This window comes from Aptenodytes forsteri, unplaced genomic scaffold, assembly GCF_000699145.1.
Source record: "Aptenodytes forsteri isolate BGI_AS27 unplaced genomic scaffold, ASM69914v1 Scaffold262, whole genome shotgun sequence".
In the NCBI taxonomy this organism is placed as follows: Eukaryota; Metazoa; Chordata; class Aves; order Sphenisciformes; family Spheniscidae; genus Aptenodytes; species Aptenodytes forsteri.
This window is the reverse complement of record NW_008795710.1, coordinates 1033191-1046733: the sequence shown is the minus strand read 5'-3', so window position 1 is coordinate 1046733 and position 13543 is coordinate 1033191. Positions and strand designations below refer to the sequence as shown.

The 13543-nt window shown below is 39.0% G+C and overlaps 1 protein-coding gene across 1 annotated transcript in view; it reads left to right on the top strand.

The window, feature by feature from the left end:
- The window catches only part of CNTN3 (contactin 3), a 60952-nt gene extending 49011 nt beyond the window's left edge, over positions 1-11941 (top strand). Inside the window, exons 13-22 of the mRNA XM_009283371.2 lie at positions 1103-1220; positions 1999-2157; positions 2255-2404; positions 3161-3231; positions 4114-4348; positions 4529-4644; positions 5247-5433; positions 8613-8725; positions 11063-11231; positions 11841-11941. Coding sequence (XP_009281646.2) covers positions 1103-1220; positions 1999-2157; positions 2255-2404; positions 3161-3231; positions 4114-4348; positions 4529-4644; positions 5247-5433; positions 8613-8725; positions 11063-11231; positions 11841-11941 — 1419 coding nt within the window. The remainder of the gene's footprint in view (positions 1-1102; positions 1221-1998; positions 2158-2254; positions 2405-3160; positions 3232-4113; positions 4349-4528; positions 4645-5246; positions 5434-8612; positions 8726-11062; positions 11232-11840) is intronic.
- Positions 11942-13543: the final 1602 nt, after the last annotated feature.

Genomic DNA, 13543 nt, shown 5'->3' with positions numbered 1-13543 from the left:
AAAGAAAAATAATCAAATGGTTGGAAAGGTTGTGAATTTTTTTTTTTCCGAAGACAAAAATAAACCCCAGAATCATGCCTCCACTTTTTTCCCAAACTACTGTGCGCCCAAGAATCAGTCATGTGGCCAGAGTAGCTGAAAATACCCACAAAATAGGGTTCTGTCCTCAAATGAAACGCCGCTTCTCCAGAAAATAAAAAAAATAAATAAATAAAAACTTTAAAAAATTGAAGTCTGACTGAGAGATTTTTCACCTGGAAAATACGATGTGAACTGGGATAAAGCAGTAATTCAGCTGACACAAAGAGGAGATTTTTTTTGAAGTGATAACTGGCTACCAAAGGTTTAGTATCAAGTTCTCTACTCAGTGATGTAGAAAACAAATAGTATACAAGGAGCCCTAACGTGATATAAAGTTACAGTTTTCACTTAAGTTTTATGTATGTTTCCCTTGATTCAGGAGATCAGCCACATGCTATGACATGAACGAGACCAACAGGGAAAAAAATGACCAAAGATTAAATACTCAGTGAAGAACAAAGCATAGAACTTAGACTTGTAAAATTCGGGGAATTTAGCCCGAAATGTACAACCGTTAAATGAAAGTGTTCTTGCATGCTGTAGAATGGACCAAATTCAGCTTTATTGTTTACTGATTTGAACTCCTTAAAAATCTGTGATAACTAGACTTACAAATTCTGTCTAGAAGTCAAATTGGTTAATGGCCATAGCAACCCGGTTTTCTCTTTTTTAGGGCTTTGAGACAAATGGTTGGCCACAGGGCAGTGGCTTTCTTCACGGTCCCTAATAGCAGTCAGAAGGCACATTCCCAGTATGAGCTCACCATGTTGTAGCTTACTTCTCCCGTAAGAGAGAACCTCACATTTTCGTTTATTAGGAAAATGCTTAACAGACAATTACCGCGGAGCAGCTGATGGGTAATAACTTGTTATCCTGCAGGCTGTCTGCCAGTGCAATTTTTGAGCAACTTTTATCTTCAGCATTCTTGGTTGATTTCTTCTCCACTTACAAATACAATCTTTCTTAATATTAAATTACAAGGTAGTACATTTACGTTAATAAGAACTTTGTATTTCGACAGAGTGCATCAGGAGATTTAATGATTAGAAACATCCAGCTGAAACATACTGGAAAATATGTTTGTATGGTGAAGACAGAAGTGGATAGTGTAGCATCTGCAGCGGACCTTATCGTACGAGGTAAATTTCAGCTTCAGTTACCATGAATCATATTTTCTGACTTCGGTGTGTTGTAGATTACAGGAACAACTGATACTGTAGATCACAAAACCCAGTTCATCTATGACTTGAATTACGTGATTCCGCAGATAGGGAGAATTTTAGCTTAATTTCTCCCAGAGAAATTAAGAGCTGAAGGATATAATAAATCTTGACTTCACATCTTTTCTCACTGACAGTCCTTCAAGTCACTGACGAGAGGGAACGAGACGTTTTTTCAATCCCCTTTGCTGGTGCAGATGAGACAAAAAAACCAGCATTTTTGCCAGGAGGCCCAGAATCAGGATTTTCCAGAAGGCAGCAGAAAGCTTGCCTGACTGAATTGCTGCTCGGGGTGCTGTTCAGATGTTGTGCTGAAAAATTGCTGCTGTTCATCGTAGAGTAAAACAGCCGTAGATAACAAATTGGCAGACTACAGAGATGTATTAGTAGATTAAAAGAGGACATCAAAGACTAAAGTGAAAGACATTGGAAAGACAGAGGGATCATGCTGAACAAAGGTTCTTGGGGAAAAAAAAGCCAACCCCCCCCCGTCATCTGTGCTACGGTTCAGAGTATTTCAGAAATAGATTATCAGGCTTTAGTAAATGTAAAACAATAATTACAAATGTTCTTATTCCAAGCTGAATTGTTTTTTTCTTCCCACAGTGCTGATAAAGTGGGAATCCGTACTGCTGTGTTAGTGAGTTCCAGGGTACTAGCTTTACAGAACTCTACCTATTTTTCAATCTGATTCTAGGCTCACCTGGCCCCCCCGAACATGTGAAAGTGGATGAAATAACTGATACCACGGCTCAGATCTCCTGGCAAGAAGGCACAGATAATCACAGCCCAGTAACCACTTACACCATACAAGCAAGGACACCTTTTTCAGTTGGCTGGCAGCGAGTTACAACAGGTAAAACATAATTCTTGCTACAGGCTCTGTTGAAATGTTTTCGACCAGGGACACCATGTTCTTAGTTTCCTTTTTTCTTTCTTTTTGTTTTTACTAGTTCCAGATGTGATTGATGGAAAAACATTCACCACCACAGTAGTGGATTTAAATCCTTGGGTTGAATATGAATTTCGTGTAGTTGCCAGTAACAAAATAGGAGGTGGAGAACCTAGTTTACCCTCAGAAAAAGTAAGAACTGAAGAGGCAGGTTAGTGGGTTCTTCTATTTGTTTTTAATTCAAGAGTCTTGAATATTAACAAAAAAGGAGCATTCATATCCTTGGCTCTTTGCAAACAAGCTTGAAATTGCCATCAAATATAAAAGCCTATAACTAGTTTGTTCATGATTTCCATTTAGCTATGGGACAGTTTGCGTTGCATTACTGAACATCACAGAAGAATAACATCTAAATACATTTAAACTATATTCAGTATGCTAAAATCTGTCAGTTCAGGCAGTGCTGCAGAGTTTGAAGGTATTAATGGATGGAAAGAGGTTAATTTTGACAGGGTTTTTTCATTCCTAGTGTTTGATCAGTGTACACCTTCCATGTAATAAGCATGTGGCTCAGAAGAGCATGTCAATTAAAACCCCAGGAGTTTACTTGGAATAAGGCCCTTGCCCAATACATCTGCATAAGTTAGCCCTATTAAAAAAGTGAAGCGTGCCTCCAATTTTTAGAAGTTCCTAAACATTAGCATACAGGGTTCAGTCTGCGAGCTGGTGAGGTTCTTCAAGTGCTCAGAAAAACATCAGCGTGCCCCAGTGATGGAAAGCAGCACGGTGAATGCAGGACGGGGCTGGCGCGTTCCAGGACTGCCCACCCTGCCTCAAAAGCACTTGCCTTGGTTTGCAAAAGAAGTGTGACTACAGCCGGGTTAGCTTCCGAGCAGGAGGTTAACGTTATATGATGTCGTCTCTTGTATCTGCACTGTGTAGACAGCTATACGTTTCCTTTCCACAGTTCCCGAAATTCCCCCATCTGAAGTCAGTGGGGGAGGAGGCAGCAGGTCTGAACTGGTCATAACATGGGATGTAAGTTTTCTGGCAAGCAATTTTCTTCAGAGAATGATTGTTTTCATTCAAACTCTTCTTAAAAGATGAATTTCCCTGGCTGCAGCAGCTTCTCATCTAGGATGTATATGTGCTCGGTAACATTCTGTAACGTGAGCTATGCACGTTTGCCTTCCCTCTTTTGCTCTCATGTGCTACTGTGCTAGATGGCAATCAGTAAGAGATGTAGTTCGTTTGTCTGAGATGGCTTCTGTTCTCAAACAAATGTTAACGCTAAAAAGGGGGCAGGAGGGTGGGGGAAGAGGAAGGGGCATTGCTCAAAGGTTGAGCTAAAGAATTATGCCTTTCAGTGCAAATTTGCAGTTCTTGCTTTCCTACCATTAACTCTGGATGCGTGTGCTAGCCAACACAATCAATCAAATACTACTTTACTTTATGTTACGTATCCCTTTTTAATGAGTTAAAAAACGTTAACATACTGTTACATTGACTACTCTGTGTGGTTACCTAATCATAATCACAGCAGAGGAAGGTAAAAGCCACTGTACAAAGGTAGTATTGGATTCTAGAATAGTTGACTAAGCAATTATTAATTTTTTTATGAACTATAGACTGAAATTGAAAAAAAAAAAGTATTCACTGAAGAGTGTCTTACTTAGTAGAAAACAAGGAATATACCTGAAAGTTGTTCTCTTCTTGAAGTGCAAACCTTAAAATAGGTTCAAGGGAACACGTTTTGCTCTGCCGTACCAGAGTTAATTTGCTGATGGAATGATCTCAAATGCAGTACCAGAACCTGGTTACACTCATGTACGTTAGTCTCGCGGCACTTTCTTCCTGCAAAACGTGTCCAGTGCTGTATGTAGCATCACAGTCTTCTGTCGTCTGTTGCTTTTCTCACAGCCCATCCCTGAAGAATTGCAAAACGGAGAAGGATTTGGCTATGTTGTTGCTTTCCGCCCCTTTGGCACCACAACATGGATACAGACTGTAGTCACCTCTCCTGACACACCAAGATACGTCTTTAGGAATGAAAGCATCTTGCCCTTTTCACCATACGAAGTCAAAGTTGGTGTCTACAACAATAAAGGAGAAGGGCCATTTAGTTCAGTAACCACAGTTTTTTCAGCTGAAGAAGGTATGTGATTGAGTTATCTCCAGATTGATTGAGTTACCTCCAGATATTTAACATGAGGTGTTTCATTAGAGAATATAGCAACAGTTAATAGAAGTGAGATCACTTTGGAATATGGACATGTTTATTTCCACAGTCACCAATGCTGCTGATCATCTCTCATTTATTGATTTCCGAATATAGAGCCTAGCATAGCACCCTCCGGGGTATCTGCGACGAGTCTGTCGTCCTCGGCCATCAAGGTCTCCTGGACAGCCATTCCTTGGAAGATGAGCAGTGGACGGTTACTGGGCTACGAGGTAAGCTCATTTAAAATACACTCCCATTTGTAAAGAGCCATGAGCCAGAAGGGTCATGCAGGCTGCAGGACAGCAGCACAAATTTACGAAAGATTACCACATATCTTGCTTTCTTCCTGCCCCACCTACACCCAGAAGAAGGATTTTGTCTTCTAAGTATCTTTGAAAAACAAAGAACATAGAACGAAATTGTGTTTTGCTTCCTGTGCCAATAGTCATGTGTCTGTCTAACAGTATTTCCAAACTGACATTTTACATTTACTTCCAAAGAAACTGTTTTGTAAGGTACAGTTTTCTGAGTTTAACTTGTTTACTCTTTAGATGAAGTAATGGTTTTCCTCTTGTCATTTTTTAATTCAAGCGAGATCGAATATTTCAGTTTCCTTTTTCCTGCAATCGCACTAAAAAGAGCAGCAAGCGTGAAAAGCAGATGGATATGAATTTTTTTTTTTTAACACAGTAAATATATTTTTGAAACTTTAATGTATTTCTGCCTTTTTCAGCTGAGAAAAAAAATGCACTTAAAGGAGTCAAATGAAATGCTGTGGGTGAACAGTCCCTTCCGTGCAAGATTTTAAATGGTTTTGTTTTATATCTACTAGGTTAGGTACTGGAATAATGGTGGAAAAGAAGAATCTTCAAACAGAGTAAAAGCTGCAGGGAATGAGACATCAATAAGAATAACAGGTTTGAAGAGCAACTTAGCATACTACACAGCTGTCCGTGCTTACAACAGTGCCGGAGCAGGTCCCTTTAGTGCCACAGTAAATGCTACCACAAAAAAGACACGTAAGTATCTTGAATTTAAAGTGGCAAGAGACATAACGGTGTGTTAGCACTTGCAGGGAAATGAAAAATAGGTGCGTTACTGGGAATCACAATATGCATGTGACCTAAATTTTCATACAGACTAGAGGAGTTACACAATTAAATCGCGCATAGATCTTCCATTTTCTACCCTCTGCTACTTTAGCGGGATGAGTAAGTAAAAACTCAACTATGCCAGTGGAGTGGAAGTAAGATGTATAATTTCTGCATAGAACCTTTATTATTCTTCTAGTGACTGGAAGAATTTTAAAAGAAAAATGTCTGTTATTTGGAAGGAAAAAAAACAGAGACTTGGTGAAGTTTTCAGGGTTTTAGAACATACTTATAAGTAAGTAAGTTCTCTTGCGCATGGCTTTTGAAATGCAATGATCCTCATACAATTCATGCAAAACAATCCTTCATGTCCATTGTTTCCCCTTGAACAAATTGCACAAGAGGCCACTTTACTATTAAAAAGGAGCAATTAAGCTGGAGAACAGATTGTCAAAGGCTGCACTAATTTTTCTACAAATGGAAATATTTTTAGTATGCTCTTACATTGTAATACAACTCAGAATCCGGGTCATCAATCTTGAAGTATTTCCGTCAGTCTCGCAAGAATGTACGGTTAAATCTGTCTGAAAGGTCAAATTCCCTTGAATATTAACATCCTTCTACCAAAAGTAGTCACATCATCAATATTATGAAATAAGCTCGTTTACCAGAAATTACTATATGCAAAACCAAGTTTTGCTCTGTCACTGAGGACTAAACCAACTCAGATTAACTTATATTTGCTAGAGTTTAAATATATTATATGCATAGTTACCATGAATTGGCTGATATGCAGGAACTCGCTGCCTGTAGCCTGTACCTGACATGTGATGAATAGTTTTCTCTAATTAGTCGTCTTTGTGGCTACTGGCCGCTCACTAGAGGTTGTGCCAGCCTGGTCAGCTCAGTGATTTTTCAGTCCTTCTTTTTTAATGACCGCCTGCCTTTGGGATGTGTGAATGAGAACTGGAAAAGCACCTGATCCCACTGATTTGAGCAGGATCTGGATCAGGCCCTTAGTCAAGATTGCTGCTGTTTGGAATAATTAAAAAGAAAAACTAGTTGTATTATGTCCTTGTATCTTGCCGGCAAATAAAGAGAGCAACAACATTGCGGTACAGTATAATGTCAGTCTGAAGGATTTTGCTAACTACTAGTTGAATTGACGAAGACAAATAATTCTCTGTACTGCTGCAGTAGAAACTGGTTTTTCATTCAAATGTGTAATTTTTAATCAATCCCAATTTCTACCGTAACTTGAATATTTGTGATGATTGATGTGTTTTTCACCGTGAAGGATTTCTGTGCACATTGCATTTACATTCACCCACATGAGCTACAAGATACTTCTTAGTAACTATTTATTAGCCATATCAAGAAACACAGATACTTAAGTTCAAGTGGCAGTATATTTCAAGATTGAAGATTCAGTCTTTGCCTTTGACTGTTAAAGTATAAGGCAAGATGTTACAATTATTTCATATTTAGAAAGTCTTAGAATACAACAGAGTGTTCTGTTGGTTCTAATTCTGAGAAATACTGGTATGTATGACCAACTTTAAGCATCTGAGGAGTCTCAGAGAAATCCGTGTAGCTATTTGCACGCTTAGCACTGATGTGATGGGGTGGTTCAGGATCTGACCTATTGCAAATTAAGTTCTGCAGTTCTGAACACTGACGATTACTGGAGATTTTGGTATCTGAAGCGAATTCCATAAGTCAAGTGGTAGATAGAGGCTTACAGTTTTTATATATAATTACTCTTCATTTTTTCAGATGTCATACTAATACTTTGTTGTGGATTTAAAAGAATGACTCATTTCTTTTGAAATTCAGCTTTAATATCTCAGTGTGAAAACTATTCATATATGCTGTAATACTTAATTCTCAGGAGTAAACCAATCTCCTCTTACATTTAACAAAAAATAGCTATTAGTGCATCAGGTTAAATCCTATTTAGTATCTAGAACAAGGCAAACACTGCAAAAAAAATACCTGTGAGTGGTTGTTTGACTTTAGAATAATTCTTTTAAGTCTCGCTCTTACATTTTTGTGTCTACTTTGTGTTAAGAAGTATAATCAGGTGGAGTTTGATCTGACTGCTCATGGAAAGAAGGTAGGGAGCTATCTGTGTGAAAGAATTTAAAAATAAAAGAGGAGAAAAAAAGAGGGGGGGGGAACCCATAAGCACATGCATAGGAGTGTTTAAAACCACTGTCAGTGTTTAATACTGGAACCTTCAGCATCAAAGTGTAGTGCGGTCCACCTAAGCAGCAGTTGCCTCCACTAGGTGACAGCAACAGTAAATTGTTTTCCTTGACACATTAGAAAAGATTTCAATTGTTGATTGTGTCACTGAATGACCCATTTTCTGGGAAACCAACTTGAGGCATCTTAAGAGGTTTGTACTTACCTTCACCTTCCCTGAAAGCTTGGCAGTTTCAAGATACATTAAAGCGTACAGCCAAAAGCATACTACTCCTTTTGAAAATAAGTGTCTCAGATTGTTAATGAACAAAAAAACCCCAATAGATTTCCTTGGCCGAAGCCCACTATTGTTCCAACTGCAGATACTGAAATGGCACAGACCGCAGTTCAAAATCACGCCTTGAGTTAAAAGAACAACAAAAAAAATCTGTCAAATATTTTTACATTACAAACACATTAAAGTAAATCAGCATAGCGTGTAGATTTGAATATTCACTAAGACTAAATTTGTCTAACAAATAATCTGTTGTGAAGTATTTGCTTATTCTTGGCAATACACTAAAACTAGAAATTGTCTGTTACCATCGTTGGTTTCATTAGAGTTTGCTCTAATTGATCACCCGTGTCTTACGACATATGCTTTTGTTTGGCTGTATTTAATGAAGGACCATCAACAGATAATGCAACTTCAGAAACAACATTATGGGCCATTCTATTTTTCCTTCCTTCTGTTTTTCCAATTTAGTCTCTGAACCATAAAACGTACAAACGAGGCTGCATGAGTTGCTTTTGCATCTGACATGTAATGACAGTCAATTACCTGAACTATTATTTCCTACTGTAGAATAAATCACTAATGCCAATTAAATTAAAGTCTTGCTTTCATTATGTATTTGAAGCACCCAGTCAACCGCCAGGAAACGTTATGTGGAATGTCACCGACTCCAGAGTAATCCTCAGCTGGGAGGAAGTAAGAGCTATGGAGAACGAGTCTGAGGTGACTGGGTATAAGGCAAGTGAAAACAGACCAGAAAAATATCTGAAAGCAATCCACAGTTTGCTTTTTCTTGTCTATTTGCAAGGCAGCAAGTTCAGAGGATGCACAGTACCACATCTAAACCGTTTCAGTAGCATCTCCTTTTTATAGATTTAAATCGTGTTCTAACAATGTCTCATAAACCGTGGTCCTTTTACCATTAACGGTACACTAAATGCCTTCTCCTCCTCACGCAAACAAAGCCAGGAGCTGCAGGCATTGCTGCCAGCTCTTGGCATCCCACTTACCCAAATGTATAACACTTGGATGTTATAACGTGTAACATTTATCACATATATAACAACACTTACCCAAATGCATACATATAATCCAAGATTTAGCTGATGATGGGTATAGTTTCCATTGCTGGCCAGGTATATTTATTAGTACCACATATATCAAACTGATAGTCTTAAACCTTTTTCTTCTTATGTACTGTGGGACATGCTCATTGTCTTGATAGAAATTACATTGCTACATCTGCTCTAAATCTGATCAGCGCACAAATGTACAGGTATTTAAATGTCATATATCTTAAGTATGTTTAAGAGAATAGCTGAGGATGTTCTTGATGAGCTGGGTACAGCTGGATCCCACATCCTGCAGAAGAGTTACGCTGAAGATCTGACTATGCAGTGTTCTGAGCTGTATTGGCAAGAAATACATGTTTACAGCTTAGATAAGCCACCTAGTTTCATAAACGGTAGCTGACCTAAAAACGTACCATGTAGAGTTTCAAACTGCATACTCCGTCTCCCACAACGATTTCAGGTTCCCCTATGGATAACAAACATTGCTAAGTACACAAGGATAAGCTGAATTTTGATAATGCTGGTTAATTTTACTGAAGTAAAGCACTTAGGGAGTCGTTTTTATCCCAAAAAGGCAAGGGCAGTGCAGTCAACTTAAGTTGGTTTGCCAGGAAGAGAAGAGCCAACAAACGGCCTTGAAAACACCAGAGCAGCCGTGGCGTGGTCCCTGTGGAAGCGAGCCATGCAGCTGTGTCCCTCCGAGAGCATTTTTACAGCAAGGCACAGCATTAGGGAGCACATTTCGAGGGAGGTAGCATGTGTGTAATTCCAGTGGCCTTGAGGTTTTTTTCCCTTTCATCATTATTGCCGTTATTTTGGGAGTTAGTTGGATAAACGGTAGCTGACCTAAAAACGTACCATGTAGAGTTTCAAACTGCATACTCCGTCTCCCACAACGATTTCAGGTTCCCCTATGGATAACAAACATTGCTAAGTACACAAGGATAAGCTGAATTTTGATAATGCTGGTTAATTTTACTGAAGTAAAGCACTTAGGGAGTCGTTTTTATCCCAAAAAGGCAAGGGCAGTGCAGTCAACTTAAGTTGGTTTGCCAGGAAGAGAAGAGCCAACAAACGGCCTTGAAAACACCAGAGCAGCCGTGGCGTGGTCCCTGTGGAAGCGAGCCATGCAGCTGTGTCCCTCCGAGAGCATTTTTACAGCAAGGCACAGCATTAGGGAGCACATTTCGAGGGAGGTAGCATGTGTGTAATTCCAGTGGCCTTGAGGTTTTTTTTCCCTTTCATCATTATTGCCGTTATTTTGGGGGAGTTAGTTGGGATTGCTGGTTTTTGCACTGGGAAACTCCCAAGCTTACCTGCTTGTCAAATTTGTGAAACTCTGTCAGGTGAACGCACGGGATCCACGTGTTTTTTTAAACTCTGCCAGGACATACCTCTACGCCTAGCCTCGCCGCTGGCACTAGGGACTCTTCGGGCTCATCAAGCCTTCAGGACAGAAGAGAGGCTGATGTTGCTCTTAAATCCCTCCCTCCTGCCTGATCACACGGAGCAGCGGGCTGTGACATTCAGATGTAGCTCCATTCTTTAAAACGTAGGACACGGAATGCAGTGAAGTTTCATGCCAGAATAATGACTCAGCACTTGCAGAACATCTTCCAACAGAGTCTGTAATTTTGATTAGTTCTCTCCTTCCCAAACTACGTGTTGGCGTAAGAAGCTGATCTAGATAATGACAGATTCCACCTGGTGGGATAATTTATAGAACAATGTATTATGAAGACACTCAACAGAATATATTATTCATTTGTTATCATTATACAGTGTGCCATTTTAGATTAAAGCTGGAATAAAAGAGCTTGATTGATGCTACCTTCTTTCTTTAAATGTAATTCCGCCCTAGAATATTAACCAAATTCAGATCTTTTCCCTCATCCCATCTTTTTAAAGACTGAAACCTTGTTTCCAAGAAACACAAAAAAAAATGGCAGGGCAGGTCCTAATGGGAGAAACGACACGCTACAGCTCTCTGCTTGTGCTGCAGGTTTTGTACAGGACCAGCAGTCAGACCAATATGAACGTGCTGAACACGGACAAGACAACAGCTGAACTTTTGCTCCAGTTTAGTGAAGATTACATTATAGAAGTAAAAGCAACAACTGATGGCGGAGACGGCACTAGCAGCGATCAGATCCTGATTCCCAGACTAGCTAGTAGGTTGAAGCTGAATCACTATTATTTTGTCACGTGCTTATACAGGGTCCCCAACCAAAACCAGAAGCTCCTTTGTACCAGCCACGGTAGAGAGTGACATGGCTCTGCCTTGGTGTGGCGAGTCATTACTGAATTTGCAGTTGACACCCAGCAGTTGTCACAGCTTGTCTTTGCAGGAATTGAGTCCTTATTGATGGGGAGAAAAAAAGAATTAATACTTGTATGTTGTATGGTAATAAGGTAATAAAAAGAAAAGCAATTAACGGTTTTCATGCCCTTATGCATGACAAACTTCATTCTAGTGAACTAGTAAATTACCGTGTAAATTGGTATTAAAAATTAGATATTAGTTAGATTAAAATTAGATTTTTTTACTTTTTCTCCTTTTTTTTATTATTACCTTGAAAATAAAGACGATTCGTACAGCTTCAGCATTTTGCAAGGCATTGCTATAGTTTTAAAATGTTTACCATATTTTTGTAAATTTTCATTGCTTGTCAGAAATAAAGATGTACAATAATTTTTGCTTAGTATCTAGGGAGAGTAATAATTTGGCACAGCAGATACTCATGCTTTCATTTAATCCTGACCTTTTTCATTTGTCACAGGTATGGATGCAAGAGGTTCTGGTCCATCAGTCTTGAATATCTTCAGTGTATCCAGCTTCTTACTGACAATATTTTCCTTGACTCTTAATTCAGTGTTGTGATGGTATATTTTCATTTGCTGGAAAACTGCAGTGGTTAATGCATGTTTTTCTTCTACCCTGATGTGTTTTTAAATTCTTTATATTGGTTGAAGTAAAAATATCATGTAAAGTTTAGCGAATCCTTTAAAAAGGAATCTAAAATGCCTTAATACTTGAACCAAAGGAGTTTACATATTACATACTTCAGATACAATGTAAGAGAGAGGGAGAGCAATGGCACTATGATCAGAGTTAGGAGGAGGAGCTCAGCTCAGTGGGAAACTCCGTTTTTGCAGTGACACTGAATTGTTTTGGCTATGTTCTGCATTGTTACAATAACATCATTCTACATACGAACGATGAAATCAGAGACATGGCGTTTCAATCGGAGGATAACACGTCGACCAAGCGGCCGTTTCTTAAGACAGTGTCATAATCCAGTAGCTTTGGATCAGTTTTCTTACTGCCCTTTATATAAGTTATTCTAAATCTAGCAAGAAATCAAAGCTGGAAGGTAGAGAAAAGTCACGGTATGGATGTTAGTTTTGCACAGGCCACGCTGGGGTGTCCAAGAGGCAGGGCTTCCACTACCAGGCTTAAGAAATGATTTCACAGCCGTGTTTCAAAGACGGCACTCTGTTTTATTGCAGCATGCGTTTATGTACCTTTTCAAACACCTAACCTTCCTCTCTAGCAACAGATTTTGAAGTTAATTTCCTTATATCACCACCTTATATATCTTAACCAGGTTCTTTATTCATAACCAAATCCTCCCACCTTCAGGATTATTTTTATTGCCCTTCTCTGAATGCCTGTCAGTGTGTTTCACTAACAAAAGTGCCCGGCCATAAGCATTATTGAAATGCAGTTGCACCATGGCCTTACGAAAAGGGACTACTACCACCTCCCTGCCTTGGGATGTGGTGCTTCCAACTACACAGCCCCAGATTACCTTGCTCTTTTGTCTACCACACTGCACTGTAAACTCATCCTTAATTCAGTGTTACATTCATAACTCTCCTTCCTGCTGCTCTTTAACCAATTCAAAACTATTTCGCCTGGTCTGGCACTCCAATGCACCCCATTACTGTCGTATGATTCTGCTAAGTTTATGGCAATACTATAGGTTATAATAAAAAAAATTACACAAAGCCACTTCAGGCTTGCTATTATAAAGAACTCTATGCTTTCTTTCATAGCAATATATTAAAGATACATTAAACCTGGTACATTTGACTTCTGTAGTTGTGAATTTAGTCAAACCAGCCTTTTAGACACCTTTTAGAGAGCTGCCTACACACATGGTAGAGCAAGTGTTCATGTGACAATTCATATCCTTTTAAAGACCTTTTTTTTTTAATCTCACAGTATTATTACAATACACAGAACTATAAAGGGAGAGAACCAGGATTAATGAAATTATGGTAGCACTGTAGAAAAAATACCTTGATATGCATTCAAATAGCAATTTACCTTATTAGTATCACATCCAGATGAAAATGTGTGCTAACTGTTGAAGTAAGCAGGATCTGTATATACTGTACATATATAGTTATAAATGGCTAGTTGCTTTTCAATGTGGCTAACCAGTGATGTTTTCAGACACTTGCAGATGGGGGGGGC